At 47.5% G+C, this 11,752-nt stretch overlaps 1 protein-coding gene and 1 long non-coding RNA gene across 3 annotated transcripts; both read left to right on the top strand.

Annotated features, from left to right (window-relative positions):
• The first annotated feature begins 267 nt into the window (after positions 1-267).
• Positions 268-7,308, top strand: LOC133099125 (uncharacterized). 2 transcript variants are annotated; one of them, XR_009702293.1, is made up of 5 exons: positions 268-365; positions 1,174-1,261; positions 4,421-4,712; positions 6,022-6,229; positions 6,830-7,308. It is a non-coding gene; the product is annotated as an uncharacterized LOC133099125 (long non-coding RNA). The 2 variants fall into 2 exon arrangements; XR_009702292.1 differs by having other exon boundaries at positions 6,022-7,308.
• A 4-nt stretch (positions 7,309-7,312) lies between these two features.
• Positions 7,313-11,075, top strand: LOC133099124 (uncharacterized). The gene is made up of 2 exons (XM_061202592.1): positions 7,313-8,344; positions 8,942-11,075. The coding sequence occupies exons 1-2, from the start codon at positions 7,573-7,575 to the stop codon at positions 9,325-9,327; spliced, it is 1,158 nt and encodes a 385-aa protein (XP_061058575.1). The 5' UTR covers positions 7,313-7,572; the 3' UTR covers positions 9,328-11,075.
• Positions 11,076-11,752: the final 677 nt, after the last annotated feature.

Raw genomic sequence — 11,752 nt, 5'->3', positions numbered from 1 at the left:
TCCAGGCTTGGTTCCGCCCATAAGCTGGTACCTGCCCACAGCCCCACCCCTAGAGTGGGTCTCAGTCCCTGGCGCTGACTCAGGCCACGGCTCAGCCTTGCACTCACTAAGCAAACGAGAACACCTTGTCGGAGGCTTGGGTGCAAGGCCGCCGCCCCGCCCGCCGCCCCGCTCGGCACCTTAACCCATAGCCCCGCAACGTCCCGCTGTCCGCGGGAGGCCAGGCACCGGAAACTGAAGCCCTTGGCTACAGCCCGAGACCGGAACGGAAACGGAAATGCTGGGGGGGGTGCTGAGGAAGGAGTCGTGGGGTGGCTCACTGCCTCCAGTGTGAAGTTTTCTCCGCGGTGGGCTGGGTTCACGTGGTACGTTCAGCCTTAGTGCCAGGGTCAGGATTCTGTGAGCGGCGGACAGTCCCGGGGCTCCCGTAGGAGTCTAGGGAGGGGCATGGGTCTGGGGCACCCCCGTCCTACGCTCCGGCATTCCTTCGCCTTTCCCATGAGCCGCGTTTCCAGCCCTGGGGCCACAGGCTCACCCTGCTGGTTGGCCTGGAGCCTCCGTTTCCTCCTAGCTCTGGGCGCCGCCGTCCCCTCCTCAGAGTTCCCCCTCTCCCCATCCTTTCCCCGGTGTGACTTTGCCCCCAGGGGACTTTTAGTCACGTGCGGAGGCATTGTTTTGGTTGTTACAAAGGGGAGGGGCTGCTGCTGGCATCTAGTGTGTGGGGGCCGCGGATGCTGCTGGACAGCCTACACCGCCCTGAACAGCACCCGTGACGAAGCATTATCAGTAGTGCCCGGGTTTGGAAACCCTGCTCTAGGGTCTTACAGGCTTCAAAGCGCTGGATGAACTTAGAGGTTAGCTGAGTCACTTGTAGCGCCCCTGAGTGACAAGCCGTATTAAAAGCGTCTGGAGTCACAAAAAAATCACTCTCCAACCAGATGAGTTCCGCAAGGCGAATGAATGCACACCGCATGAAGCCTCGTTCTCCCACTTGGAGAGCAGATGGCTGGATAGGAGTCAGGAAAATCCAGCCATAGCCAACAATTACACGTTAAAACAGTACAGTAACTACAAAAAAGTAAAGTGAGTGGTGTGGTCTTTCCATCCAGCAGCTATTAGGCCCTATAAAAGACCTCAAAAGAAATCTTTGTACCCTTCTTTTTTTTCCTACAGACAAGTTATCTCTGGAGTTCAAGTGTGAGTTGAAACCAGCCTCAAGTTTCACCTGTCCTCACTGACCCGTGGATTTCTGTGTGACCAGGTGAGCACCATGTGGAGCTTGTAACAACAGGCGTCAGCAGCCTCAGCTGGCAGAACTGCTACTAGGCCTTCCCTGTGCTCAGGTGTAAACACAAGGAGCCACTAAGAGTGAGGGCATCTTTAAAAAAAAAGATTTATCTTTGATGGATTATATTCAAGGGAAAGATAGTAAGGTGTGTGGTGATGTGAGTGTAAATAAGTAAATACAGTTATGTGCAAATAAATACACATTAAACAAACATGTAAATAACTATAAATAAGTGACAGAAATATAGATTTACTTGCATTCCATAATACTAAAAATTTTAGGTTTTTATATATAAGTATAAATATATAAATTTTTTATGTATATATCAGGATTACTCAGCAACCTTCCTCAGGCCCAGTTCAGTTTGACTTCTAAAACCCTATAAATCTTCCACTAAGGTTCAAAATACAGGGGTACATGAGGGAAAAATAATTTGAACTTCTTCATATTGGCAACAGAAATGTAAAATTGTATTGACCAGCAATCAGATGTATTTTCTGTTTACAAGTGTTTTCTGTTTGGTTTTGTTTCTTGTTTTGTTTTTTGTTTGTTTTATTTTTTCTTCATGATATTGAAAATCACTTGGAGGAATACTAAGCAACAACTTGTAGATTGAAGTGTAGGGCAGTAGTTTCCAAAGATTGTACTCTACAACTTGCCTTGTAATAAGAATTACCTTTGTTTCTCTAAACTTTTATGAAATAACAGTCTGGTGATTCATATTACAGAGAATCATTTTGAGTAATTTTATATTGTTGGGTTTTATCAATTGTGTGTGTGTGTGTGTGTGTGTGTGTGTGTGCGTGCATCTTTTTTGTTCTATCTTTCCTGTAACATTCTTAAGGGGAATGCTTGCTTGTCATGCAATAGATATTCTTCAAGTGCACAATTTATGGTGACCAACCATCCTCTTTTATTCAGGACTGAGGGGTTTGCCAGGACACGGGATATTTTGGGTTCAAATTAGGATTAGGACTCTAGGTAAACCAGGATGGCTCGTCCTCTCCATGAGTCAGGCCTAGGGCCAGATGTATAGGGACCCTGGAGAACCAAACAGACTTTGTCCTGCCTCTGTGAGATTTATATTCTAATAGGGAATTTGGATTTTAAACAATTAATGACAAGAGTGATGGGGGAGGTTGGCACAGGAGAACTCAACCTGAGGTTAACAGGGAAGCCCTCCTGAGAAGAACTGATATTTATAAAAGAGCTAAAGTTGGGAATGGATTTAGCTAGGCATGGGGCTCAACAGAGCAGTGCAGGCAGAGGGAGCTGCATGTGGACGGCCCGTGAGGCAGAGAGCCTGGTGTGCTTCATGGCCCGAGAAGACGGGATGGCTGAGGTAAGCCGGTCGAGGGTTGAGGGGCGCGAGCCAGACTGAAATGGTGAGCGGGCAGGGTCAGGCCAGGCATTATTGTGGACACTGTTCTAAGACAGGGGGAAGACACCGAAGAGGTGTGAGCAGCAGAATGATTGGACCGTGCACGTGGATTAAAACGGACTTCAGGATTACGAATGAAGACTTCAGTGGCAAGGTGTTAGGGAGGCTTAGGGAGTGAGATGATTATTCCCTAAGCCTGGATGATGGCTGTAGAGTTGGAAATGCTACTAAAAATTCATTTTCTCAGTCCTACAAGCCACATTTCAAGGAGCCACATGTGACTAGTGGCTACCATATTGGACAGAGCAGTATAGAACATTTCTTTCTTTCTTTTTAAAAAAAAAAATTCATTCAATTTAAAATTAAAAACCCAGTTCACTCATTTCTCCTACCCCATCCCCCACCTCCTGCAGCCACCAGTCTCTTCTTGATCTCTGTGAGCTTGTTGTTGTTGCTGTTGATCTTTAGCTTGTGCGTATAAGAGAGATCATATGGCATTTGTCTTTCTCTGATTTATTTCATTTAGCATCATGCCCTCGGGGTCCATCCATGTGTGGCAGATGACAAGATTTCCTTCTTTTTTATGGCTGAATAATATTCCACTGTATATATACCACAGTTTCTGTATCCATTCCTTCACTGATGGATCCTTAGGTTGTTTCCATATCTTGCTATTGTAAATAATGCTGCAGTGAACATGGAGATAGGTAGATAGATAGATAGATATTTTTGAATAGTGTTTTCATTTTCTTCTGATAAATACCCAGAAGTAGAATGGCTGGATCATACAGTAGGTCTATTTAAAAATTTTGAGGAACCTCCATGCTGTTTTCCAGAGTGGTTGCACTGGCTTACATTTCTAACAGTGCACAGTGGTTCTCTTTTCTCCACATCCTTACCAGCACTTATTTCTTGTCTTTTGCATAGTAGTCATTCTAACAGGAGGGAGGTGATATCTCATTGCAGTTTTGATTTGCATTTCCCTGATGATTAATGATGTTGAGGTTCTTGGCCTGAAGTCAGCATCAGGAGCCAGGGGCTCAGTCTGGGTGGCCTGTGCCAACAAGGGCTTTGTGACATGAGCCTTCTGGAGGTGCCAGGGGTGTTTGAGATCTACTACCTTGAACAGAACGTATCCCAGTAAATATCAGTAATTATGTCCTATGGGCCATGAGGCATTCTGGTCCAAGGTCTGGAAAGTCAAAAAACAAAAGGAGATCATCTTTCAGAGGGACTTAATGCCCTTTTCTCTTACCCTGATTACTAACTTCTCCAGTAAAATGCAGAAACTGCGTTAATGCTCTGTGCGTACTTTGCAAGGGAGACTATGCTTCCAAAGCATTAAATTTACCACCATGCCCACGTCCTCAGAAGAGGGTTAGGCAACATGTAGTTTGTTTCCATGGGGCGTCTCTGTCCTTAGCAGTTACGTTTGTGGTTAACTCTGGGCATGTCAACAGGTGCCCTTGCCGTGGAGAAAGGTGATAGCAGGGCTGCTGATCTTTGTGATGGAATTTCAGCTTTGTTTTCTCTCCTTTGTGTGAGGACATCTGCCTGCCCAGTGTGTGTCCCTTCTAGTTGTTTCATCTCAAGTGTCCTTCCCTCTTTGTCTCTTTCTCTATCATTTAGCCAAAATATGGAATAAAACATTTTATGGCAATAATTTTGTGTATCTGAGTAGTACATCAGGGACAGTTGCCCTTAAATGACACGACTGGGCCATTCTCCTTAATGCTGTGCCCTCTGTTTAGGTGGCTTTGGAAGAACTACCAATACGTCCTGGTATTTCTCTTTGCCATTGAGGAAATCAATAAGGACTCCCATCTGCTCCCCAATCTGTCCTTGGGTTTCAACCTCTACAGTGCCTTTCCCAGTGATCAAAGGACCTTGGAAAGTGCCCTGTTTTGGCTCTCTGGAGGAAATCAGACTCTCCCTAACTACAACTGCCAGGGACAGAGAAAATCTGTGGCCATTGTTACAGGAACCGCGTTGGCATTTTCAGCCGAGATTGGAACAGTTCTGGAGCTCTACAGAAGCCCACAGGTGAGTGGGTTTTTAATTCTGAGTAGAAAAGTCTGGATTTTCATCAGTGCCATTTTCCTTCATCTGATCAAAAGGAAATGTAGAACCTATGTTTACGTATCCCATGAAAGTTTAAAATATAGCCCAGGGAAATCCTCGGGTTGTGAGATGATGAACTGTGACAGGAGGAGGAAGAGGGACAGGGGTAGTGCAGGGGATGCTGTGAACCTCAATCCAGATTCCTGCCTAGGGCCATTGTTTCCATTCCCCAGCTGCTGGGAATATTGACTGCTGACATCTGACAGCTGTGTGCTTCTTAGGAAATATCCACAGCCAGGGGAATTGCCCCATCCCAGATTACACCTATCTGAGGGGACAGCTAGAGACCAATGAATGGCAGATACGGAGATGCAAAGGCCTGGATATGTGGTCTCAGTTTGGGAAGACACTGAAGGATCGGCTGAGACTCAGTTATAACTATATTGAATTTTTCCTCTCCTTCTGCCCAATCCAGCCTACTCACATCCACACAGGTGCATCTTGGGAGCACTCCTAATAAGCTTTCTACACCCAACTGTCCACCTCAGTGACTCTTCCCAGTGACCCAATCTGAGGCAATCGGCATTCAGGAGGAGACATTACTGCCAAACAAGGCAACATTAGCTTAGGAGAATTCTATCCTGGAAGAATTATTTTTTAGAAAATCATAGAGGGTAGGTGATTGAAGTCTTCAATATGTATAGCCGATTCATTTTGTTGTAAAGCAGAAACTAACACACCATTGTAAAGCAATTTTACTCCAATAAAGATGTTAAAAAAGGAAAAAATACATTAGTTGAGCGGTGGTAATACAGTAAGTGCAAAGTATCAAAAAATTAATACAGTAAGAATTTATTTCTCTCCTAGAGTTTTCATCCAACATTGGTCTCTGGGGGAGAAAGGACCCTTCTCCCTCAGTTACGTGGGGCAAGGGTGATGGAGACTCTACCATCTTGAGGATGCATCATCTGAAGTTCATGCCTTCCTCAATTCTCAATGCAAGGGAGGCATAGCACAAGTGGTCCTTTCACGTTTGTGTCATGCTTTGCTCTGGGAGTAGTTTATTGATCAAAACTTGTCTGATGTCTCACCCTGACGGCAATGGGGCTTGAAAACATGGTATTCATGGGCCCATAGTGAGAAAACTGATCATCTCTACAGCAGTCTTTCTATTCACCCTATATTCTGGTCACTTGTCTGCTCAAGCTGAGAATTTTCTCACCTACCCACTAAGGAAAACAACCCCATATCCCACCTAACTCAGAATCAGGCTATTTTTTTTCTTATTCAGGTCACGTATGGTCCTTTTGATCCCATCCTGAGTGATAAAGACCAGTTCCCATCGCTCTATCAGATGGCCACCACAGACAGCTCCCTGGCTCAAGGAATGATCTGGTTATTGCTGCATTTCGGCTGGACCTGGGTGGCGCTATTTGTATCTGATGATTTGAAAGGCGAGCAGTTCCTCTGGTATCTGAAAGCAGAGATGGTAAAGAAAGGTATCTCTGTGGCCTTTACAGAAAATCTCCCTGCTACTAAGAAAATGTATGGACTGAGTGATGTGACTTTCATGTCCAGAATCAGAGTCTCAGCTGCAAATGTGCATATAATGTGTGGTGATACAGGGAGCCTTATGACCCTAGGCATGACAGGAGAATTTTATTTAACCTCAGGGAACGTGTGGATCATGGCAGCAAAGTGGGACATCGTTACGTACGAGACAGACCGCATGCTTCACTCTTTCCTTGGGAGCCTCTCATTTTCACAACAGAAGAGGGAAATCCCTGGTTTTCAAAACTTTCTCAGGACAGTTAACCCCTTCAAATACCCAAGAAGACTTTTACTTCAGTAGATTCTGGTTTGACATATTTGATTGTTCACTTGCTGGGTCTCATTGTGGAAAACTCAGAGACTGCCCACCTAGTTCTTCCTTAGAGTTTATGCCAGTAAATATTGACATGATGACCATGTCTGTCACCAGCTATTTCGTCTATAGTGCTGTGTATGCAGTGGCCCAAGGGTTCCATGAAATGCTTTTGGTGAAAACGGAAATGGGATCTCCAGGACGTAGAGGCCAACCTATGTTTCTTCCTTGGCAGGTAAATGCCCTCCAGAAGCAGGGCCTGCATTGATCACCTGATGGCATCTGGAGGTACTATACTGAGATATAACATCATGACCATGCTTTTGTCTCAAGATCAACAGAATCAAACAGAATGGATGGAGCTAGTTATAGGCATGTCTGCAGTCGTTACAGCTATTTGCAGATTTCTGCCATTGGGAGCTTCAAATACAAATTATTTAATTAGAAAGTGTATCAGGGAACTTCCCTGGCGGTCCAGTGGTTAAGACTCTGGCCTCCCAATGCTGGGGGCACGGGTTCAATCCCTGGTCAGGGAACTAAGCTCCACATGCCTCATGGCATGGTCAAAAAAGAAAACAAAAAAATAATAATAATAACAACAATAGAGGCTGCCTCTATCTGGTGCTAGTCCATAAAATAAAATAAATTAAAAAAAAATTGTATCAAAAATGTATTTTCTAATGTAGGATGAAATACTGTAAAATATCCAGAGACAACTCATGATGAAACAGAGGGCTATCAAAATTGGCTAAATCGGGACTTCCCTGGTGGTCCAGTGGTTAAGACTGCCTTCCAATGCAGGGGGTGCAGGTTCGATCCCTCGTCAGGGAGCTAAGATCCCACGTACCTTTGGACCAACAAAACAAAACATAAGATAGAAGCAATATTGTAACAAATTCAATAAAAACTTTAAAAATGGTCCACATCCACAGTGGTTAAGGATCTGCCTGCTAGTGCAGAGGACACAACAGGTCCTACATGGGCAATTTACGCTGTAAATGTCGTACCTGGTGCCACCGCTGCCAGCCCCGCTGTGGGGCCCCAGTGGGCTGTCACCCGCTGGTTTTGCCCTCCTGGGAGGTTGCCACATCTGACCGGAACCACCCTGCTGTTCCAATGCCTGCCGTCTGCCCTAGTCGCAGGCTGTCCCACCGGGATCGAGTGCCTTTATTGCCTGGCTTTCACATCGCGCCAAAAATGCAGTATCCCATCCAGCAGGCCAGGTACTCCTGGCTGGGGATGCTTCCCTTGGTGAGCTGGAGGGACTCGCCAAAGAAGCCCGTGCTGTCTGCTCATAATTCGATCATGTTCGGCCACTTGAGAGCCATCAAGAGTCCTCCACTGGGGCACAAATTTACCCTCCTGCATTCACCAGCTGAGCAGGTAGTCAAGGTTAGGAAGCTGATACCATCCAGTCACCTCCCACTTCCTTCCCCAAAGGAGAGGGAGGTGAAGGTCCCATCCCATGCCATGGTGTTCTCTGCCCCAACCGCATGCTGCTCCCTGCTGCTGGAGAGGCCAACAAAAGAAGTGCTGGGTGAAGACCACCGGCCCAAATCACCAGGCTCACTGATGTCTGGGAAGGAGCTGCAGCATGAAAAGTCTTCACACATCCCATCAAGAAGTTCCTCTTCCCTGCTATCTATCAGCAGTAGGCCCTGCAAGCAGAAGATTCCCCTGCCACTTTTTCTGCCACTGCCAAGGCTGAGGTCGCCCCCATCAGGGATTGAGGCACTGACATGGGATCGAGGTGAGCTGCCCCCTCCTCCTAAGCTTCCGTGCTTGGCTCTTGCCAAAAACCCAGGCACCTTGGAGAAGAATACTGAGTGTCAGTGGAACAAGATCCTGAAGAATATAAGGAAGGTCCAGCCACCGTCCCAAGAAAAGGAACCCCCAACACCCATTTGTGTAGATTCTACCCCTCCTTTATACTTACCTACCCCTCTTCCAATCCCTACCATCAATCCCTCTATTTTAACTGGGCAGCCCATGACTTCTATGGCAATCCCTTCCACCAGCATGGTCACGGCATCTGGAAGTTTGACTTGCTGCCTACTGTACATCCTGATGTCTACATGGACACTACTGCCGCTGCCCAAGCTGTCATTTTTAGGTCTCCCCCAGGTTTCAGGGTGGAGCAGAGGCACCCTGCAGGGGTACCAGTGTCCATCACCCCACCTGTGCCGATGGTCCCCTGCACCACCCCAATTTTTAACCATCCCTTTGGCCCCCAAACCAACCCTCAGCCCATATTTGGGACCTCTGATGGGCAGCAGAGGGCCTCTCTCCCTGGTGCTCCTGTTTTCTCCAGCCGCCCATTTACAGCTTCAGCTCCTGTTTTCCCCAGACCCCCATTTACGGCTTCGGCCATCATCAGTGCTTCAGCAGGCAGCACCTCTGACACCGAACCTATGGACACCACACCTCCTTCCCAGGCTGTCGTTTTCCAGTCTGCCCCTGTCTCCAGGCAGAGCCAATAGCCATTTCACAGGGCTGTTCCTAGTTCTGGGAACACAACACCCAGTGGTAGCAATGCCTCAGCCCATGCCTCGACTCATTTACCTGCAATGCCGGCCAACAGATAGACCAACACTTCAAGCTTGCTTGGACCCAGGTCTCCCGTCTCAGGCCACATTGGGGGCCAATGATGGGCAGAGGTCTAACAATTATTTTCTATTGGGAAACCCTGCAGCCTCAGCACAAGATAAAGTCCTAGTCGCTCCTGAAGCCTAGCCACCGCGAGTCAGCATCATGCAGTCAGCTTTGCCAGCTTCCCTATTCGCCACTACCAGCAACACGCAGCCGGCCTTTGGCGACAACCCAGGCATTCTCCCCAGGGTTGTGTCCATTGCTACTGGCTTTGGACTTGCCACCAGGATGCCCAGTACTGTGGACAGTAGCTCGCTCTTTGCCAATACCACACCGGGCCCACTGTTCATGGGACCTGAAGACCCTTCGGCCAGTGGGAGCCTTGGAGTCGGTGTGTCAGCCCCAGGCCTCACTCATTCAGAGGCATCCAGACCACTTAACTTTGGGGCAGGACTAAGTGGGGCACCCAGCACTGCTTCTGTTCCTACTTTGGGCCAGACAACCTGCCATCTACCTGACCATGGCAAGGCTGCTGCAGTAGGAGGGGCAGGCACCATCTCAGCATTTGGGAACATACCTGATTCCACCTTAAATCCAAATACCTGGGGCCTACCTGGGCGGAATACAGGTGGTACGGTGATGACAGGGGACAACACCATCCCCACGATGGGAGGCCCTAGTGTTTCCACTTGCTGTCACTGCACACAGGGCCCATCTGGACGTGGAAAATCTACATTTAAAAGTTCCATCACCAAGGAGAAGAAATCTGTGTCAAGGGACATACCAGTTTCCACCTTCCAACAAAGCACACCACATCTATTGGAGTTGCAAGTGTGGTTACCACCCGTGGGTTTCAACACACTTCTAGTTCTACCTTATTTCCTAACACAAGGGGCCCACCTGCCCACAATCCAGGTGGTGGCCATCTAGGAGGGAACAACATCATGCCCATGACTGGAGGACCTGGTATTCCCGCTTACAACTGGGACCCACCTGGCCAATACACAGGTGGTGCAGATGGAGAGCACAACATCTCACCAGTGCTGGAAGGCCCTGTGTCAATAACTGCCATCAGACTTGGAACACATCTGTGCAGAGAACAGGGGGGGGCCATGGGGGACAGCACCACACCTGCTGTGACTGGATACACTTCTGGTGCCACATTCATACAAAGCACCTGGAGATCCCCCTGGTCAAAACCCAGTGGTGCCATGGGGGATAGCACCATCCATATTTAGAGAGGAACCTCTACTCTCAGGAAGAACACTGGGGTCCCCAAGTCAGGACACCCCTCTGGCTTAGACGAGCCAGCATTGTGTTTGGAGGCTCCTGGTCAGGGCAGTTGTGCCTGTGCTCATAGGAGTCTGGCAGCCTCATAACCTGCCCAGGGCTTCATAGGAGCCATCAGCTAATTCCTTTCTTCTATGAAGAAACTCAACAAATGAAGAGCAGATCTTATTCTGCAAACTGTGTGTAACCATGAATGGACTTTGCCTCACTGGAAAGTGACTCAGCCCCTTTAAGTGAAACTTAACCTCCTCTCTTCCTACAGCAAGCTGGAGGACCACACCTCAGGGGTGTGCAAGAGTGTGTGTGTGTGTGTGTGTGTGTGTGTGTGTGTGTTGGAGGGTGAGGAGCATATGAGCCCACTTCAGAACTACACCAAACTTGAGAAGTTCCAGTTAGGAGAATGGAAGAGAGCTGGCTGTATCATCCACTGTGCCATCCCTGGCTTGACTGTTAACTTGGCGGACCCAAGATCCTGGCCAGTTTTCCCTAGACTTGGAACTGGCAGGATGCCCACTGCTGTTTTCAGATGCTTCCTCTCCCCCTATGCATTTGCCTCAATGGGCCCTTCTCTTTCCCAGCTTTACGTACTATATATATGTCAATAAAACCTTGTTCATATTAATCTGCTTCTGTTTATGTGTCTTTACTCACTGACTCAGCTGTAAAGGAAGAACTGACATATGTGAGTGGTGATGTGGGAGTCAGACTTAAGACACCAAAATTTTGTGTCCCAGTGACTGGGATGTGGAATTAGGCACACATTATGGCTGCATGTGCTGACTCCTGAAATCTGTTTTGAGTGTAAGGAATGACAATCAGGAGGAACTAAGGTCCAGAGGAGGGAGAGATGGGGTGACTCACCCTGGCTTCTCTATATGTCTCTCTGTCCCCTCACCACTCCGACCACACTGGAGACTAGGTAATCCCTGATGTGTGATAAGGAACCACACTTTATGATTGTACTTTTTGAAAATGTTGAAATGTCTTTTGGGGCATCTTTTTATTCAATTGAGACTTAGGCCAGTCATCTTCATACATTCCCACTACACCCAGAGAGGATGGATTTGGCATCCAGGTTCACGTGTCTGGAGAAACAAAGGAAGAGTTCATACCTGCTCTGTAATTATTGAAAATTTAAGTTGACCTCAAATGTACCATGCTGTTTAAAATAGCAGGAAAGATCCTCTTTAATAACTGGCTTGGCTCTGAGCTAACCCACTGAAGTATCAAATCACAAGAGTTATAATTGTGCCCAGTTCTGGCTGACCCTAGAGTTCTG

The sequence above is a fragment of the Eubalaena glacialis genome, chromosome 10, assembly GCF_028564815.1.
Source record: "Eubalaena glacialis isolate mEubGla1 chromosome 10, mEubGla1.1.hap2.+ XY, whole genome shotgun sequence".
NCBI lineage: Eukaryota > Metazoa > Chordata > Mammalia > Artiodactyla > Balaenidae > Eubalaena > Eubalaena glacialis.
This window is presented reverse-complemented; position numbering and strand designations above follow the sequence as displayed.